At 36.2% G+C, this 22,551-nt stretch overlaps 1 protein-coding gene across 1 annotated transcript in view; it reads right to left on the reverse strand.

Annotated features, from left to right (window-relative positions):
* Positions 1–998: 998 nt before the first annotated feature.
* LOC117332420 (beta-ureidopropionase-like) overlaps positions 999–22,551 on the reverse strand; it is a 52,529-nt gene continuing 30,976 nt past the window's right edge. The window contains exons 13-15 of the mRNA XM_033891313.1: positions 7,023–7,109; positions 6,420–6,526; positions 999–4,713 (exon numbers count right to left, since the gene is read on the reverse strand). Coding sequence (XP_033747204.1) covers positions 6,440–6,526; positions 7,023–7,109 — 174 coding nt within the window. The 3' untranslated portion in view covers positions 999–4,713; positions 6,420–6,439. The remainder of the gene's footprint in view (positions 4,714–6,419; positions 6,527–7,022; positions 7,110–22,551) is intronic.

Raw genomic sequence — 22,551 nt, forward strand, 5'->3', positions numbered from 1 at the left:
GATGATGGAGTATGTAGAAGCGTATAAAGATACTGAGTATTTGTTGTTGGGTGTTGGGTGTTATTGCAGGACATTGAAAAACATCAGTTGTCATTTGCACTGAACTGCAATAGACATGGATGGGCTTATTATCAGGCATGGGCTCATTGCAAGATAAATATGGTATATATTGTTATGCATTCAACAGCATCTGGTTACGCATCACACTAGCAACTTCATTTCCTGATAGTTATTATAATTATGTGTGTATCTAAATGCATTTATAAGCATTTTCGAGGTATTGCCATGCTGGACCAATACATTGTATATGAAGGTTGGTCAGGATTCATTCAAAAATTAAGTCACAACAACGCTGAAAAAGATTTTCTATAAATAGTAACGGTGACCTTGACCTTAACTTTGGCACCCTGAAACACGAACTCGTTCGAGGTATTACCATGCTGGACCCATATATGAAGTTTGATCAGGATCTGTTCAAAAATGAAGTCGCATTACAGCGCTGACAAAGATTTTCTATAAATAGTAAGTGACCTTAACCTTGACCTTGGCACCCTGAAACACGAACTCGTTCGAGGTATTCCCATGCTGGACCCATATATGAAGTTTGGTCAGAATCGAAAATGAATTCGCAAGAGCGCTGACAAAAAGTGGACATACGTACGTACATACGAACGGAACGCTATATCCCCTCCCCGACTTTCGTCGCGAGGGGATAAAAAGTGGACGTATCTTTTCAAATGACACATTAATAAAAGCATATTCCTGATTCAAATGCAGTCTTATTATCACCAAAAATGATTCAAACTGATACAATTTTTTTATCCGTGCTGAAATGCATTTATTAATTAGTTCGTTAATTTATTTCACCAGCAGTTTTACATTATAACCACCAGCATTAAAACTGTGCCGTTTATCTTTTTTAAAGATATTTCTTGTTTATCATGTATATGTAGCATGAGGACAAACGGCCGTGATTGAATAAACAACAACACACGCCCTGAAGTATGCAAGTTCTTTATTAGAGAACACAACATGGCACACAATGTGGAATCTATCTCTGGTCAGACAGATGTATTTCAAATAATGAAACAAAAATTACCTTTATCTGACAGTTCTCTGATCATATTTCTATGTACGTAATATGTCACATATTCGTTGCAAAAATTTTGTTCATAATTTATGTAGATCTACAAAACTAGTAAAATTTAAGTAAAAATACGTACAATTACGACAGGTAGATTCTACTACGAAATAGAAAGGACAGGAGATTTCATCAATCTAGGTCAATTTAAAGTGCCTTTCATACAATATGCATATTACTCAATTTCAAATCTAGATTAAAATTACCGAAACAAAAACACAAATCGACAGTAATAAACTAACTTGTATAAAGTCAGAGGAGCTCCAATAGAGACAATAAAGAGTTGTCTACCCTGCTGGCAGTGGTCCGATTCATGGATATCCATAATTCATTTTTAAATATCCATAAATCATTTATGGATATCCATAAATAAGTCAAATTATGGATATCCATAAATCATTTATGGATATTTAAAATGAATTATGGATATTTGAAATGAATTATATGATACCAATAAATAGGGACCTTTTTCCTCTTTGGCTTGCCATAGTTTCTAGGTTTATGAATTACACATTGTAGCTGGATATTATAATTTCTAGTTTGCTTTACACAAGTGACATTAATATCTGGCATGAAGAATGAAAAACAACCACATACGAAAAATGCCCGTACAGCGTAGCACCATTTTAACTGAGCAATATTTAAAACTAACTGGGGTCCCATTTACAAACAACATGTTTTACAAAGTTTCCTTTTTCTAAAAACATTTACAATGAAACCTAACTTTACTGACCACTGATTATAATGACATCCTGTATCATCTGATCAATTCCATCAGAATATTGACATGCTCCACTGTCATTGCCGACACTAACTTCACAGACATCCTGTAACATCCAACCCATTCTGACTCTGTGCCATAGTGTACTTTACTGGCACACAGCCATATCCCAAGACATTTTGACTCGATCCCAGTGTGTCAGTTAAGTCAGGTTTCAATGTACATTTTCTGCTGAATTCGTCTCTATCAACAAAATATGACTAGATTTATTTTCATTTTCACATGTTTCCTAATATCCTAAAAACATGCATGAAGGACAGATTGAAATGATATCATTTCTTTCTGAAATACTCTGTTTATCAACTACATAGTGAAAACCAAACGTGACTAACAGTGTACTGTCATACAAGGCAATCATGCTTCTGCCATTTCTAGAATTTATAGCTAAATTCTGTGATGACTGTATGGTTTTAAACAAGAGATCCCAGAGGGGGATCTTGGCACCCTCTTCTTTTCCCTTCTTTCACTCATCCTTCAAAATGTATTTTATAACTTTATATAACAAGCTATAGCTGGAGCAACCTGCAATATGCATAACAAGGGACCAAAAGGAACTTACATATGAAATTTGAATAAGATCCCTCCAGTATTGCCTGAGAAACAACAAGAACAAACTTCTAATGTCAAAATTAAAGATGGCTGCTTGTCGGCCATGTTGTATTCTGATCGGTCACAAAATGCAATATGCACATCTAGGGACCAAGGAGAACTTACATATGAAATTTGAAAAAGATCCCTTAAGTGTTTTCTGAGAAATAGCGATAACAAGAATTGTTTATGGCGGGATGGACAGACGAACCACGGCTTGATAATGGAACAGTTTGGATAACTTAACATAGTTACCTCCCTTGCTCCACCTTAACAGAACTTTGACAATTTCCTACTTCACTTTACCCATACATACAAAATGGACGGAGATGAAAACTATATTCCCCCTCCCCCCAATACTAATAAAGATCCTGGGACATATGGTTTGATAAAATTGTAATTCAAAGGGCAAGATTACATCAAAACTCAACTATATACTAAAACTACGAATTAAGGAGTTATTATTGATACACTTATGTATAGTTATATACAAAACATTAATAATTTTCAATAATTGGCAAAATACATATTATAGCACCATTTCTAGCGAATGTATATATATTGTAGAATTGATACAAAAGTACAAATTTAAACAAAAATCACAGTGATACAGGTGACTTAATCACAACATACTCCAGCATAAATCACAGAGGCCTCATCCAGATGATTTTGCTGTGATAAGTCTTTCCTGAAGCACTGTTTAAGAGGTTAACATGCGACATAATAACGTTCAACTCTCTATGAGAAAGAAAGTAATAGTCATGTTACATTACAATATGTTTACATTACACATTTTAATAATCAAGTCAGCTGCACTTCAAATCAATTGAAATGCTGTTATGAATTAATACATGGTTATAGATGGCAGTATTCAGTAGTTTTAAATCAGTGATAAAACAATGCAACAATATACCAACCAGGCTACAAAAAAATCTGTAGTCCTTTAAAATACCGATGAGCGATCACATGCTGTGAATATATAACTTTCACACATATTTTAGCCGTCATCTTATTCTAATAATTTTACAGCTAAATGCACTGCACTTAATTATGATTGTGCTTAATTCACTTTTTCTATCATACTGTTTCTATTAAAAATAATTTTGGTGCACCAATTCTTCAATGTGCTACTCTGTCAAAATTGGGATATGAACTAATTTTCTCTATTTAATAATTTTCAAAAAGGTTTATCAGATCTATATATCCGATGTAAAAGATACAGCTTGGTTTGAAATTGTGTTATCGATAAACTAACTACAGTATATATATTCATACATAAATAACATAGAAAATATTCAAACAAGAGACCATGCTATGTATAGATTTTTTACATCAAAATTCAAGCACTTTTCAACATAATTTCCATCTCAATGTGCATTTTTTGTCCAAACTTGTAAGGAATTGTTACTTTTTATTTTTAAAACATCCCTGGCTGTTCACAGTGCATTAAAACTGAGCAAACAAACAACACTTTCCACGTATTTTTGCAGAAAATATAAATTCAAGTATATTTCAACAAATTCCAGCACTTTTCCAGCAATGCATTACCCCAAATTCCTGCACCAAGTAGACATTCTCACTTGCCGACTTTTCGTAATTAAATACGAGGGAGACTCCTGGTTTTGGACCCTTGTTTAGCTATAAATTATCAGTTAAATTTCTTAATGCCCATAGTATTAAAACCTGAATTGTCCAGCAAAAATAGTAGCTCAAAACATGTACATACTGTAGTTTTAAAATATGATTTTGTTAAATCAGATCTATATGTGTGTATTCAGGTAAAAAATAACACAGTACCAATAGGAAATCCAAGTTACATTTGCTCTTGTGATAGCAGGCTGTTGACTGAGAGTGTATTAAGACAGTCAGCTATTTTAAGTGATGAGATTTTAGGTCCCAAATTCAATATACGATAGTAGTAAGATAAAACAGTAAGAGTTTGACCTCTAAGGAAAGGTTAATCACACTGAAAGGTCAAACCGGGATAATCACGGTAATATGATGACAAATCAAATAAAATCATTTTTAGCTATTAATTTTTTCAAACATATGTTGTAGAAGAAAATGCTATTCTAATAAAAGTACTCGAATACAGAACTAATCTCTGTTTACAAAAACATTTATCATCTGATGGTCTAAAGTTTGTTGTGAAGAGTGCTGCCCCCTGGTGGTGTTTAAGGCGAGAGTCCATTGGACTGCGGACCTGCAATTACAAATGAGAGAAGGTAAGAAAATACTTCATTAAACAAAATACCTTATTTTAAGAAAAAGAACAATGACATGGGTCATAAAAGTCTGATGTCCTGTTTTAAGGTTACAACAACAATTTTGTAATGATAAAAGTGTGTATACATTAGATCACTATATTTATGCATTTTTGGTAAATATAATGAATAATAATCAGTTACATTTAAATAAACAAGACAATTCAGTGAATTACAGTTCCCCATCAAATGTAAAGTTATACACCAAGAATGCACAGATGATAAATAAATCTGATATTTACTGGTAAGTGGTGTCCTTTTACCATGACAGGATAGTGTGACAATGATATTAGTGGTGACAGGATAGTGTGACAATGATATTAGTGGTGACTGGATAGTGTGACAATGATATTAGTGGTGACAGGATAGTGGGACAATGATATTAGTGGTGACAGGATAGTGGGACAATGATATTAGTGGTGACAGGATAGTGGGACAATGATATTAGTGGTGACAGGATAGTGTGACAATGATATTAGTGGTGACAGGATAGTGTGACAATGATATTAGTGGTGACAGGATAGTGTGACAATGATATTAGTGGTGACAGGATAGTGGGACAATGATATTAGTGGTGACAGGATAGTGGGACAATGATATTAGTGGTGACAGGATAGTGGGACAATGATATTAGTGGTGACAGGATAGTGGGACAATGATATTAGTGGTGACAGGATAGTGTGACAATGATATTAGTGGTGACAGGATAGTGGGACAATGATATAAGTGGTGACAGGATAGTGGGACAATGATATTAGTGGTGACAGGATAGTGTGACAATGATATTAGTGGTGACAGGATAGTGTGACAATGATATTAGTGGTGACTGGATAGTGGGACAATGATATTAGTGGTGACAGGATAGTGTGACAATGATATTAGTGGTTACAGGATAGTGGGACAATGATATTAGTGGTGACAGGATAGTGGGACAATGATATCAGTGGTGACAGGATAGTTGGGCAATGATATTAATGGTGACAGGGTAGTGTGACAATGATATTAGTGGTGAAAGGATAGTGTGACAATGATATCAGTGGTGACAGGATAGTTGGGCAATGATATTAGTGGTGACAGGATAGTGGGACAATGATATTAGTGGTGATATGATAGTTGGACAATGATGATAGTGGTGACAGGATAGTGGGACAATGATATTAGTGGTGACAGGATAGTGGGACAATGATATTAGTGGTGACAGGATAGTGTGACAATGATATTAGTGGTGACAGGGTAGTGGGACAATGATATTAGTGGTGACAGGATAGTGGGGCAATGATATTAGTGGTGACAGGATAGTGGGACAATGATATTAGTGGTGACAGGATAGTGGGACAATGATATTAGTGGTGACAGGATAGTGGGACAATGATATTAGTGGTGACAGGATAGTGGGACAATGATATTAGTGGTGACAGGATAGTGGGACAATGATATTAGTGGTGACAGGATAGTAAGACAATGATATTAGTGGTGACAGGATTGTGGGACAATGTTATTAGTGGTGACAGGGTAGTGGGACAATGATATTAGTGGTGACAGGATAGTGTGACAATGATATTAGTTGAAGCCATAGATAAATGGATTACAGTATCACCTATCTGTAAATTGTCCCACTGATCAGACAATTTGGTCATTATCCTACCTTCAACAGGACATTGACCTCTACTTCTCCTTGACCACATCTGGCTGGTAGTCAGGCTTGACCGCCTCTGTCAGTGACTTGGCATACATGTCCAGTCTTTGGGTCATCTACAACATATACACATGATGCCGATAATGTCAATGATATCTCAGCACTTGCATAAAGGTCATGACCTTAAAATGTTGTACATGTACCTAAAATGTTATATTTATATTTTATGGATGGAACAGTATATTTAACAGTGATTTGAGCAAGAGTAAGCTCCATCGAAAATATAATTTCAGAGTCCTTAAAATTTGCAGTTGGCACCACAGGTCATCAATGCATCTCATCATAAATTCTTGTGTGGCTTTGGTCATCATTTTATGTGTACCTTTCAAATGCATCATCGATTTTTGTGAACCCTCCAAAGTTGTCATCCTTTCTGTGTACCTTTTAACCTATCAAAAATTAGCCTGGAACTCTTTCTTGAACAAGATAAAAGTCTCATAAAGGCTTGTAAAGGTTCACCTGAACCTGAACTTCCATAATTATATACCTGTGTTCAGAAAACTTGACTAAATATTTTTTTCATTATAGCCAGTACATCAAGTGGATACCAACCCTGAAACACCAAGCATCCTTGACCTGCCGACACAGATTCAGGTCGACTTCCGCCACCATAAGTCCATCTCGAGTCCTCGAAAGTCCCTACAACAACAAATAGTAACACTTAACTATATCACTAGGTCACCAAGATCACTATGATATGATGATTCGTAACATAACTGAAAACTGAAAATGTTTCATACAGATGAAGGATTAGCATAGCGCCTGTTTCAAATTGAGGGTTAACTTGGTTTAACCAGTGAAATATCGGAAATCATAAACTTGATAGAAACTTTTATCATCTTTGGTGAGAGAATAACTACAGCCGATTTAATATGGTGTGTCTTATCAAGTTTAACGGCCCTAAACTCACAACATCAACCATTAGGATACAAATTAATCCTTGTTTTTTCCAACCAAAGATTGAAATATATATAGAAATCTTAATGGTAACTTGATAAATAGCATATGATACGTAATGAATGACAACTAGATTATATCAATATCCTGTCATAGTCATGAAAACAATATCCCTGAAAGAGAAAAACATCCTCTATCTATCCCATAATCAGCCTGTTTTCCTGTGAAATGGCCCCTGTAATGTGTTTGCATATGACACTGCTACAATAGACATAAGCAGGAGTGTTTTTCATTGTCTACACCCGTCAGAAATCCATTGTGATGTTACAATACAGACAAATTATGGCATTACATCATGTATTGAAAATGGCCTTTCAAAATGTCAGTTTTCTGAGTTATGATAAACAGCACCTTAACTTTGTTTTAATTTTATGTAAGATTTTATGAAAATTGCCTGAAATTTGCCAAGGCTTGTAAAAGCTTATAAGAATCTTTTCATAAAATATCATATACAGATGTATAATGAAAACAAAGTAAAGCCGCTCTACTAATATTCATGATGATGTTTTCCAAGAATCATATTCACAAAATGAAGATTTATGAATGAAAAGTCATATTTTTAATGTACAAAATTGGACAGAAAGGGATATCAAGGGAATGGCGTGGGGTCTGCATGTGCTCATCATCACATACATACAAACTTCCTCCAAACTTTCACTAAATAAATTTCCACTTTTTTGTGATATCTTAACAGTAATACAACCCCGACAAAGAGTAATTATAATTCATTGAACACAACAATAGACTGTTGTATATTTTTATACATTACCAGAAGTTAAATATTTACGCTATTACCACCCTCCAAAAGTTTGAGCTTCTTATGCTAACTTTCAAAATTTTAAATGAATGCATCTCAAAGAAAACTGAAGGTGCTCTGCCACTATAATTTTTATGTAACAATTTGATCATGTGAGCGATGATTATTACGACTGTTATATTTTTTCGGTAGATTTTTGTGCTAATTGTTATGCATAATTAAACATATTTCTATACCATAGATGCCAATTTATCTAATCCTTGTGAGAAGCAGTGTAGGCTATCAACAATGTAAAGACTTCCAATATTTTGTTTATTGATAAATAGTCAAGCTAATAGTGCCTCGAAAAAAAAGTCAATATTTTAAAAATTCTCCCATTTTCTTTCCCACCGTGGCTGCATATTTTCTTCAAAATTTTGATAAACAGTAAATCTTATTTGATATTGATTGAGAGATGAAAAGCGTTTTATTGTCAATTATTCTTTGTGTATATTCATGGATTACCATTATCGCAGACTTGTAAGGTTAAATAATCTGTTATCTATAAATAGGCATTATCAGAGACCTATAAATACTAATTAGTATATAAGTCTCTGGCATTATCATAATTAACAAACAACACAATTAAAAACAATTAAGTTTTTTTTCTGTGTATCCCTAAGCACACTGGATTACCTACCATATATACTTGTAATATAAGTGTAAAACAAAATGCTTACAGTTCAATAGTTTCTATCAAATGTGAGCTTTAACAATAGAACAAATGTGAATTGACTGGGATGTTTGAAGAGCCATTGATCAGAAGAAGGTCTCAATGGCCTAAGTAATAAAAGTACATGTCCGAGGTGAGCTGGACTTTACTGAGTAAGGGGACATCTGGACCCCTGTAAAGTACATAGCACACCCAGGCAAAGTACACATACACTGTACTCTTAACAGTGCACAATTAATGTGTATATCCTGTCTGCCCTCCATTCATAAATGGACTGGTCCATTGGCTTCATATTAGTCTTCAGATAACAAATACCCAAGGGGTGGGCAGGTGAGCTTGTATTATTTTTAATCTACCTGTAGGATTGACGAGTTTGTATACCTGCCGTAAATAGCCACACAGGTGAAATTAACACCTCAGTGGTATCACAAACTTACGATACAAAACAAAAAATAAAGCTGCTGGTTATCAAAAGGTCAGCAACGGATGCTGATAAAAAGTATTTATATATATATACTGTACAGCAGATGATATACTTAAATAAAACAATCAGATGGGTAATATATCTATTTCAGATAAAAGTTGGGTTCATCTTCTTCATTTTTTTATGCTTCAATATTTACTGTTATGATAATGGGGATAGCTTCAATCAATGAAAACTCTGAATCAAGCTTTATTATAATAATATATAATTATGTATACATTACTGAGCTTTCATAGAAAATGATTTACAGTTTGACTTAAAGGATGGTCATTGTAATTATATATCTATACCAAGATTTAATTGTAAAGAATATTTTTTGTAAAACAGATTTCAACCAACAACCAAGCTTTAATACATTGTATCTAAAAAAAATCACTGAAAAAAATGAAAGAACTGCATGCAGACTTAAAGGTATTTTTTTAATCAATTAATGGATTTACAATAGTAAAGAATTCATGATACTCCTCATAAACAAATAAACAACGGCTACAGTTCAGTATGGAAATACAGATGATCACTAATAGACAAAAAAATCTGATTAAGTATGTTTAAGGCATTAATTAGAATAAAATGAGCTAGCTTAAAATTGGTATTGCATGAACACAGCTCTAATGTTGCAGTGGTGCCCAGGGTAGCGGAAAATGCACAACTTAATTTAAGTTATCTGATTGGATCAACTTACATTTTACAAATAATGATTATCCATTAGGCCAGCTAAATGATGTCAGCTGGCTCAATTAATTAAATCAAATTTGAATAATACTTTTTTTTTTTGCTTTTTTTATTTAAAATGGGGTACTAACAATTAAGTTCATTATTTCATTGAAATCCTTTGCTTGATGTAATTTACTGTATTATTTCATAGATTGCTGGACAAAAATGACTTAACTGACAAATGAAGGCAGATCAAGCTTACAAGTTGCTGACTTGATTGATCCATTGAAATACTGAATTCAAGGATGGCTGGACAAAATTACATAATCTATTGGTAGAGTTTACAAGTATACATGGGGGATGGAGGGGTTCCTGAAGGCCTTTTCACTAAAGGCAAACATCTTATGTAGCACAAGTTTAAGTTCTTCTTGGTACACATGAAATAGAGGTCAGATTTCCTTGGTACACAGGACAGATGACCGGTTGGGCCCAGTACGAATGTCCCCACCAGACATACACTTGCACTAGTTTGAGTGAGTCTGCACTGACGCCAGCACTTGTGTCAGTGCTGGTGTACCTAAGCTGGACTGACATAGAGTGCATGATAATGGACCGATCCAAACAAATCCCCGTTACTCACATATCTTTAGGCTATATTGGAACAGCCTATACACAGAGCTTTATAAACACACCACATGGTACAGTCCAAAACTGTGGTTAATTATTAATGGACTCTTCCAAAGCAAACCCATTTGAGGACATTTTATCACCATGAATCCAGAGTGGGTTCTGAATATTATCAAAAGTTCCACCAAGTCTTTTCACCAATTTGATATATGATGAATGTGAACAGTTATAAGACCTTTATGATAATTAATTTATAAATTGAGGATCTTGCATGATATATGGAGTGCAGTAATATGATAGATATGTCACCAGACCCTGCAGAAATAACCATGCATGTTATATTAGTGATATGAACCAGGTGAAATTTTCTGATCAATCATAAATTTTGTCTATCTGATTGATGATCGAATACAATTGATTAATTTTTAATTAATCTTATTTTGGTATTTAAACATTTAATTCCTTCGTAGTGCTAGTACTGAGCCGTTTCAGTCGTCTAGACACTTATATATTCTTTATGATATAAACGACAATTAAAATCAAGTGATCAATAACGACAAGTTACATTATATAAATCAGCTTTAAATATTCTCCATTTATCATGATGTTTGGCATTTCTGACAAAACTCCATTATAGATTTATTTAATTGGTCAAACACATCAAACAAGTGATACTCTACGAAATCAATGGAACTCAAATTAACGAAACACAACTAATAATTACAGTACTTATTGTGACATCATTCATTATTCATGACATGGATGCATTACATTCATTTCAATTATTGCATACCTATCTAAATTAAAATCATATAATTTTTACTTCTGTTTTCTGGATTTCCAAACTTTTGGCATCTAGTGTTACTTGACGAGTCCTAGAATGACAAAGAGCTGTATGATGTCCCTACAATCAGTGAGGGGTCCTAGAATGACAAAACAGCTGTATGATGTCCCTACAATCAGTGAGGGGTCCTAAAAAGACAAAACAGCTGTATGATGTCCCTACAATCAGTGTGGAGTCCTAGAATGACAAAACAGCTGTATGATGTCCCTACAATCAGTGAGGGGTCCTAAAAAGACAAAACAGCTGTATGATTTCCCTACAATCAGTGAGGAGTCCTAAAAGGACAAAACAGCTGTATGATTTCCCTACCATCAGTGTGGAGTCCTAAAAGACAAAACAGCTGTTGATGTCCCTACAATCAGTGAGGGGTCCTAAGAGGACAAAACAGCTGTATGATTTCCCTACAATCAGTGAGGGGTCCTAAAAGGACAAAACAGCTGTATGATGTCCCTACAATTAATGGAGTCCTAAAAAGACAAAACAGCTGTTGATGTCCCTACAATCAATGAGGGGTCCTAAAAAGACAAAACAGCTGTTGATGTCCCTACAATCAGTGAGGGGTCCTAGAATGACAAAACAGCTGTATGATGTCCCTACAATCACTGACGAGTCCTAAAAGGACAAAACAGCTGTATGATGTCCCTACAATCAGTGAGGGGTCTTAGAATGACAAAACAGCTGTATGATGTCCCTACAATCAGTGAGGGGTCTTAGAATGACAAAACAGATGTATGATGTCCCTACAATCAGTGAGGGGTCCTAAAAAGACAAAACAGCTGTATGATTTCCCTACAATCAGTGAGGAGTCCAAAAAGGACAAAACAGCTGTATGATGTCCCTACAATCAGTGAGGGGTCTTAGAATGACAAAACAGCTGTATGATGTCCCTACAATCAGTGAGGGGTCTTAGAATGACAAAACAGATGTATATTGTCCGTACAATCAGTGAGGGGTCCTAAAAAGACAAAACAGCTGTATGATTTCCCTACAATCAGTGAGGGGTCCTAAAAAGACAAAACAGCTGTTGATGTCCCTACAATCAGTGAGGGGTCCTAAAAAGACAAAACAGCTGTTGATGTCCCTACAATCAATGAGGGGTCCTAAAAAGACAAAACAGCTGTTGATGTCCCTACAATCAGTGAGGGGTCCTAAAAAGACAAAACAGCTGTATGATGTCCCTACAATCAGTTGAGTCCTAAAAGGACAAAACAGCTGTATGATTTCCCTACAATCAGTGTGGAGTCCTAAAAGGACAAAACAGCTGTATAATTTCCCTACAATCAGTTGAGTCCTAAAAAGACAAAACAGCTGTATGATGTCCCTACAATCAGTTGAGTCCTAAAAGGACAAAACAGCTGTATGATGTCCCTACAATCAGTGAGGGGTCCTAAAAAGACAAAACAGCTGTATGATGTCCCTACAATCAGTGAGGGGTCCTAAAAAGACAAAACAGCTGTATGATGTCCCTACAATCAGTGAGGGGTCCTAAAAGGACAAAACAGCTGTATGATGTCCCTACAATCAGTGTGGAGTCATAAAATAAAAAATAAAGCTGTATGATGTCCCTACAATCAGTGAGGAGTCCTAAAAGGACAAAACAGCTGTATGATGTCCCTACAATCAGTTGGGTCCTAAAAGGACAAAACAGCTGTATGATTTCCCTACAATCAGTGAGGGGTCCTAAAAAGACAAAACAGCTGTATGATGTCCCTACAATCAGTGAGGGGTCCTAAAAAGACAAAACAGCTGTATGATGTCCCTACAATCAGTGAGGGGTCCTAAAAAGACAAAACAGCTGTATGATTTCCCTACAATCAGTGTGGAGTCCTGAAAGACAAAACAGCTGTATGATGTCCCTACAATCAGTGAGGGGTCCTAAAAGACAAAACAGCTGTATGATTTCCCTACAATCAGTGTGGAGTCCTAAAAGACAAAACAGCTGTATGATTTCCCTACAATCAGTGAGGGGTCCTAAAAGACAAAACAGCTGTATGATGTCCCTACAATCAGTGAGGGGTCCTAAAAGACAAAACAGCTGTATGATTTCCCTACAATCAGTGTGGAGTCCTAAAAGACAAAACAGCTGTATGATTTCCCTACAATCAGTGAGGGGTCCTAAAAGACAAAACAGCTGTATGATGTCCCTACAATCAGTGAGGGGTCCTAAAAGACAAAACAGCTGTATGATGTCCCTACAATCAGTGAGGGGTCCTAAAAGGACAAAACAGTTGCTGGTAATTAAGGCACCTGATAACACAGGTAAAATGTTGGAGAAATACACACCTGCATCAAATGATCTATCAGTACTCTGGTGGTGTTAATATTGTCAGTTCACCTGTACCCAGAACACATTTGTAATTAGTAGCCCCATCTGTGATTGATGTACCTGTACCATGACACACTTCTAATCAGGTCAAAGAGATCGATTGAAAGTTGTAGGTGCTACAGAAGTTTACACAGGGCCTATGGAGGACAATGCCATACCGCCAATACTCCCATCAAATTCTGACGAGTGTATAAATAAAGAGGCCTAGATGGCCTGTAATGTTTAGTGATTATGGCAAAAATCTCTCATTGAAGTTATATATATTACAAATACATGCATTAGCTAGTTTGGGATCTCCCATTAAGTATCATGAATTGCAGTCAACACTGATTTTTCCTCAACTGTTTTATACAGGGGATTTGGACAAAATCTGGTCATTCCTACGAAAAAAGAAAAATTTGAAGAATTATTATTTGCTATATTTCCCTAGTATTGGGCCCCACCCCTCAGGCCCACTGTTAAATATAAAATTGATTTCCCATTACCAAAGGAATATAAGACTGAATTTTGTTGGAATTCTATAATTTTAGCAGAAAAAGAAGGATTTTAAAGGATATATTGTGCCCTGTCCTCTTGCCCCTAGAGGGCCGAGTTAACACAACATTTATACAATATGTCTCTTCTCTCAAGGATACTATCAATCTTACAGAAGGAAAAGTTTCACATAATTTGCTCTATTTTCTCTTTTAAGCCCAGCCCCCAAAGTGATCAGTCCCACCATTTGTTCAATTTTGAATCCTCACCATCTAGAAATGCTTCTAGTAAAATAAGAGTGATTTCCTGTGGATAGTTTTAGAGAAGAAGTTGTTTATAGCAATATAGGCAAATTACCCCCTTTTGGCCCCAACCTTCATATCAGCTCCCTATAAGTCAGCCCCACCATTTGTACAAATATGAGTGATTTCCTGTGCATAGTGTGACACAATTGCTACTCGCGAAAAGTGTCAAGAGATTAAAACAACTCCAGGTTACATTCAAAGTTCCTTTTAATTAGAAGTACGTAGATATCTAGCTTTACAAATACAGCATGTACAATCAGAGACCTTATTAGCTAGCAGACCAGAGACCGAGCGCCCAACTCTCAAAGAGTCAGAAATGTTCGTAACAACAAGTGTGTGTTTCGTTAGCTAGTCGAGGCCCTTACTGCCCGACAACGTTGGACACCCGTATTTATAAGTATTGACCAAAATACCTCTCCTGGGCGTCTTCAACATCGTAGGTTATAATATTTCTCATCATGAAATTCAGATTAAATAACTATGGAAATAATCGCTACTCAAACACACCACCTGCGTCATCACTCTGCTTCCCTGGATCGTACCTGATACTAATAACGTACAAGAACACAATTAATCATATGATATATAAATGGTGTTAATACCTTTCCTTACCTTACTATCATTACATATAATTATACTAATATTTATAGATGGAATTAATACGTCATTACATTTCATTACTTAACTTACATAATAATTATAGATGGTATTAATACATTTCGTTACAATAGTCCTAGAGAAGAAGTCTTATATAGCAATATATTGTATAGACAAATTGCCCTTCTCTTTCTCAATTTTTTTTTCGGCATATCTGTATAATATTCTTTTGACCCTGGCTATGACAGGACAGGTGGCGTTACTGGTCAAAATGAAGTAAGCGATTGGTCAATGTAGCAGTAAATGCTAAATGTAGATATGCAGTTAAAAACGAAACAATGTTAGGATTGAATGCAAGCTAATAAGTGGATCTATCTTTTCAAATGATACTTTAATCAAATTATTTTCCGGATTGAAATGCAGTCTTATTATAACCAAAAATGATTCAAAATGATATAAATTTGTTATCTGTGCTGAAACACATTAGTTTGTTAATTTATTTCACCAGCAGTTTTACATTATAACCTCCAAACTATGCTGTTTATCTTTTTTTAAAGATATTTCTTGTTTCGATTGATTTAACCAGACTTATAAGACACAAAATACCTTGGTATATACTTCCCCAGTCTTTTGGTGAAAGCATTAATATTAAGTTATTAGGTGAATCTAAATGTCATTCTTTAATTCATATGACAGCTGCATGACTGTGCTGCTAAATGTCAGATCTATATTTGATTTGACAATTCATTAGATCCCAGAACAATGAACCTTCAACAATCTCACCCCCTTCAGTTGGATGATTCTATTAACAACCTGATCAACCCTCAGTGGTTGGATGGTTCCATTCCAATACAGAACCTGACCAACCCTCATTGAGTGGATGCTTCCATTCTAGTGAATGGGCTCGAATGGGCTCACGGGTGATCCACTACTTCCCTTAGGGGTTTTATATTATGTTCTGACTTACAGCTGTTTGAATCCTAATAGGGTTGTTGACATTAATCTGTTCTATTTTTAGCTAATTTGGACCATCTACCGGACAAATTGTATGGAGTTTTGAGACTTTTAGACAAAATCTGTGTTAATAAAATATGACAGTTGGCTATATTTATAACACCAGAGATCCTTATACTAACTACTCTGGGAGTTATATAAATCAATGATAACACACACTTAGATATTATTCCCGAAGTGTGAGATTTCAATCAAACATTATACAGGTATTCCCCTTTAAAGCTAGCTGATTTTTCTTGATCAGTGAGTGATAAACTCAATTCAGCATATATGGTTTTCACATGTCACACAACATTAACCACGGGAAAAAAAACTTCCTGGTGTTCTAAGAAGCAAAGTGAAGGCAGGTAAACTATTCACATGTTCATTATAAACACCAAATATGTATACAGTTAAATAATTGTCTGGGCTTGACGAACAGCCCTGGTTTAGGGACAGATGTTCCAGATCTGTACCAAATCTTTGATGAGCAGGCCTGATTTAGGGACAGTTTTGTAACAGCCCTGATTCAGGGACAGTTTTGTAACAGCCCTGGTTTAGAGACAGTTGCTCCCGATCTGTACCAAATCTGTGCGAGTCAGACAGCAGACGAGGCAGACGAGTCAGACAGCAGACGATATAGACTAAGAACTCATTTTCAGGACAACACAGCTTTCTAAGACCTTCTTTCTGACCATCAAATGAACTACTTAAAGGACAGAGTTCACCGTCTATACTGTCACTTGATGATGAATATAACGCTTACAGCTATAAATAAAACACATTTGTGATTTTAACATTTTTTTGGCTGTAAGTCTGAACTAATTTATGAGATGTCTCAAACCATGTTCTCACCATATAATGCCTAATTTACCTATTTTTATTTTTATTTTTAAAGCCCATGCTTCATTCCTGAACAGATATATGTATATAATTATATATATCTAAGTATATATGCAAAAGCCGATTGGAATGCACCTATTAATTACCTTAGGCATGTAGAAGTGGATACACCTGTTCAATGAACTGTTACGACTTGTTACTAACATGTCATAATGCTGTAACATCATAGTAATTGTACGTAATACAAGAGATCCCAGAGGGATCTTGGCGCCCACCATTGAATGATCTTCATAGGTTCCATGTCAGATTGATCTTTTCTCTACTTTTCCCTTCTTCTAAGTCTTACTAATCTGTGTAAATTCAGAAACAGCCCTCTATAGCTAGTACTTTTCAAACAAGGGGAAGCTATATATAAAATTTAAGATTTAGCGATAATGGCTGTCTGTCGACCATGTTGTTTTTGGATTGGTCCCAATATGCAAAACTAGGCACTAAGGGGAACATACATATGAAATTTGAGAAAGATCCCTTGAGTGCTTTCTGAGAAATAGCGATAACAAACTTCAATTGTCAAAATCCAAGATGGCTGCCTGTCGGCCATGTTGTTTTCTGATTAGTTTCAAAATGCAATATGCATAACTAGGCACCAAAGGGAACCTACATATGAAATTTGAGAAAGATCCCTTCAGAACTTTCTGAGAAATAGTGATAACAAACTTCAATTGTCAATATCCAAGATGGCTACCTGTCAGCCATGTTGTTTTCTGATTGGTCTCAAAATGCAATATGCATAACAAGGCACTGAGGGGAACGTATGTATGAAATTTGAGAGAGATCCCTTCATTACTTTCTGAGAAATAGCGATAACAAACTTCAATTGTCAAAATCCAAGATGGCTGCCTGTCGGCCAGGTTGTTTTCCGATTGGTCTCAAAATGCAATATGCATAACTAGGCAACAAGAGGAACCTACATATGAAATTTGAGAAAGATCCATTCATCACTTTCTGAGAAATAGCGATAACAAACTTCAATTGTCAAAATCCAAGATGGCTGCATGTCGGCCATGTTGTTTTCCGATTGGTCTCAAAATGCAATATGCATAACAAGGCAATAAGAGGAACCTACATATGAAATTTGAGAAAGATCCCTTCAGTACTTTCTGAGATATAGCGATAACAAACTTCAATTGTCAAAATCCAAGATGGCTGCATGTCGGCCATGTTGTTTTCCGATTGGTCTCAAAATGCAATATGCATAACTAGGCACCAAGGGGAACCTACATATGAAATTTGAGAAAGATCCCTTCAGTACTTTCTGAGAAATAGAGATAACAAACTTCAATTGTCAAAATCCAAGATGGCTGCCTGTCGGCCATGTTGTTTTCCGATTGGTCTCAAAATGCAATATGCATAACTAGGCACCAAGTGGAACCTACATATGAAATTTGAGAAAGATCCCTTCAGTGCTTTCTGAGAAATAGCGATAACAAACTTCAATTGTCAAAATCCAAGATGGCTGCCTGTCGGCCATGTTGTTTTCTGATTGGTCTCAAAATGCAATATGCGTAACTAGGTACCAAGTGGAACCTAAATATGAAATTTGAGAGAGATCCCTTCAGTACTTTCTGAGAAATAGCGATAACAAACTTCAATTGTCAAAATCCAAGATGGCTGCCTGTCGGCCATGTTGTTTTCTGATTGGTCTCAAAATGCAATATGCATAACTAAGCACCAAGAGGAACCTACATATGAAATTTGAGAAAGATCCCTTCATTACTTTCTGAGAAATAGCGATAACAAACTTCAATTGTCAAAATCCAAGATGGCTGCCTGTCGGCCATGTTGTTTTCCGATTGGTCTCAAAATGCAATATGCATAACTAGGCACCAAGGGGAACCTACATATGAAATTTGAGAAAGATCCCTTCAGTACTTTCTGAGGATTAGCGATAACAAGAATTGTTTACGGACGGACGGAGGGACGGACGGACGGAGGGACGGACGGACGGAGGGACGGACGGACGGACGGACGGACGGACGACGGACCACGGACGCAGGGCGATTTGAATAGCCCACCATCTGATGATGGTGGGCTAAAAATCCAGTTCCTCTGAAGAGCAGCATTTGAACATGTCAAAATGCTCAGGATATCAATAGATTTATTTGAAGTTATTTTTTTCTTTAAAAACTCCTTCACACAGACAATTCAGCTTTATTTTATATAAATTTAATTTCTACAGAATGTAATAATACATACTGCAGTCATTTTCAGTCAAAGCATGATATTACTCTGTTGAACCTAAATATATTCAACACTAAAATAAAACATTATGGCTTGACCCAGAGGATCTGTATCACACACATGTATACTTAAATATAATACAAACAAATTATTGTCATTAAAACCCAGCAGTGCTGTTTGTAACAATCCAAGCACAGTGTTATTTACAAACATCAGCTGAGGTAGACAACTTAAAGTACAGTGCAACTTTCGAAAACCGAACCCTCTAAAAACCAAACACCTCTGAATACCGAACGAATTGTCATTGTATGGAATTGGTCCTTCTTTATTATAGTATTTAAAAACTTCCAAATACAGACCCCTCTGAATTCCGAACACCGGACCAATTTAGTGTCCGGTTTCTGTTAAAGTATACAAAAAATTACTTCTGAAAACCGGCCTTACCTGAGCGATTATGACACGAGGTCCGGCTAACTTTTTAGTCACTCGTGAAACAACACATGTGAAGATTAATGTGTGAAGCCCAATTGTGTCTCGATCGGGATCTACGTTTACATGTAAGTGATTTGTACAGGTATCCAATAAATACCCCGAGGGGCGTTATGATTATAGTGTATAGACTCTAATCAACACGGTAATTAATACTAATTATGAAACAATGCCACACTTCATCGAAGCGCAGCGGATTCCATGTTAATCTTCCCAATACAAGTAGAGCTAGGAGCTTGAGTTTCGCATTCTAATTGAAATGAGGCCCAATGAGGGGTGTTCTTGCAGGGTCATAACTATACACACTAAAATAATGCTAGTGGCCGATATTATTTTTTTAAGACAATACCGATATCGGGAATACAACCGGTATCAACTGATCAATTGTAATTCATATTGAAACAAGACATCTTCACACACTTTCATAACATTCGATTTCCGTTTTTTTGTAAAATGAATAAATATCCCGTATTAGGCCCCACCACATGGCGAAGCTTCAACCAGATGTAACAGAATGTAGGTCGATCGTGAAGTGCACAAAACTATATAAAACTAAAGTTATAGTCATTTTCATTTCTTATATAATCTGCAATATATGCATTGATTTACTTTCATGATATTCATATTTTTCAGACAAACCAAATTATCTACGTACGTACAGTAGGCCTAGTGCAGTGATTTTTTCATCCTTTTTTACAGGGGCCTGTACCTTTTCAATTGGGAAAATACAGCGGCATTTTTCCCCAATTGGGAAAATTTGGTGTTGGTTTTAAATGAAACAAGAGATCCCAGAGGGATCTTGGCGCCCACCATTGAATGATCTTCATAGGTTCCATGTCAGATTGATCTTTTCTCTACTTTTCCCTTCATTTTACTAATCTGTGCAAATTGAGACATCCCTCCAGTACTTTTCAAACAAGGGAATCCTAGCTATATAAGAAATTTGAGATTTAACGATAATGGCTGTTTGTTTGTCAGGTTGTTTTCAGGACAGACTGGTCCAAAAATGCAATACAAGGGACCAAGGGGAACCTACTTATGAAATTTGAGAAAGATCCATTCAGTACTTTGAGAAATAGCGATAAGAAACTTCAATTGTCAAAATACAAGATGGCTGCCTGTCGGCCATGTTATTTTTAGATCGGTCTCAAAATGCAATATGCATAACTAGGCACCAAGGGGAACCTTCATATGAAATTTGAGAAAGATCCATTCGGCACTTTCTCGGAAATAGCGATAACAAACTTCAATTGTCAAAATCCAAGATGGCTGCCTGTCGGCCATGTTGTTATCCGATTGGTCTCAAATCGCAATATGCATAACTAGGCACCAAGGGGAGCCTACATATGAAATTTGAGAAAGATCCCTTCAGCACTTTCTCAGAAATAGCGATAACAAACTTCAATTGTCAAAATCCAAGATGGCTGCCTGTCGGCCATGTTGTTATCCAATTGGTCTCAAAATGCAATATGCATAACAAGGCACCAAGGGGAACCTTCATATGAAATTTGAGAAAGATCCCTTCAGTACTTTATCAGAAGTAGCGATAGCAATCTTCAACTGTCAAAATCCAAGATGGCTGCCTGTCGGCCATGTTGTTTTCCGATTGGTCTCAAATCGCAAAATGCATAACTAGGCACCAAGGGGAACCTACATATGAAATTTGAGAAAGATCCATTCAGTACTTTCTCAGAAATAGCGATAACAAACTTCAATTGTCAAAATCCAAGATGGCTGCCTGTCGGCCATGTTATTTTCAGATCGGTCTCAAAATGCAATATGCATAACTAGGCACCAAGGGGAATCTACATATGAAATTTCAGAAAGATCCCTTCAGTACTTTCTCAAAAACAGAGATAACAAACTTCAATTGTCAAAATCCAAGATGGCTGCCTGTCGGCCATGTTGTTATCCAATTGGTCTCAAAACGCAATATGCTCAACTAGGCACCAAGGGGAACCTTCATATGAAATTTGAGAAAGATCCATTCAGTACTTTCTCAGAAATAGCGATAACAAACTTCAATTGTCAAAATCCAAGATGGCTGCCTGTCGGCCATTTTGTTTGCCGATTGGTCTCAAAATGCAATATGCATAACTAGGCACCAAGGGGAACCTACATATGAAATTTGAGAAAGATCCCTTCAGTACTTTCTCAGAAATAGCGATAACAAACTTCAATTGTCAAAATCCAAGATGGCTGCCTGTCGGCCATGTTGTTATCCGATTGGTCTAAAAACGCAATATGCATAACTAGGCACCAAGGGGACCCTTCATATGAAATTTGAGAAAGATCCCTTCAGTACTTTCTTAGAAATAGAGATAACAAATTTCAATTGTCAAAATCCAAGATGGCTGCCTGTCGGCCATTTTGTTTTCCGATTGGTCTAAAAATGCAATATGCATAACTAGGCACCAAGGGGAACCTATATATGAAATTTGAGAAAGATCCTTTCAGTACTTTCTGAGAAATAGCGATAACAAACTTCAATTGTCAAAATCCAAGATGGCTGCCTGTCGGCCATTTTGTTTTCCGATTGGTCTCAAAATGCAATATGCATAACTAGGCACCAAGGGGAACCTACATATGAAATTTGAGAAAGATCTTTTCAGTACTTTCTGAGAAATAGCGATAACAAGAATTGTTTACGGACGGAGGGACGGACGGACGGAGGGACGGAGGGACGGACGGACGGACGGACGGACGGACGACGGACCACGGACGCAGGGCGATTTGAATAGCCCACCATCTGATGATGGTGGGCTAAAAAAAAGTCAA

The sequence above is a fragment of the Pecten maximus genome, chromosome 8 (assembly GCF_902652985.1).
Source record: "Pecten maximus chromosome 8, xPecMax1.1, whole genome shotgun sequence".
Lineage (NCBI taxonomy): Eukaryota > Metazoa > Mollusca > Bivalvia > Pectinida > Pectinidae > Pecten > Pecten maximus.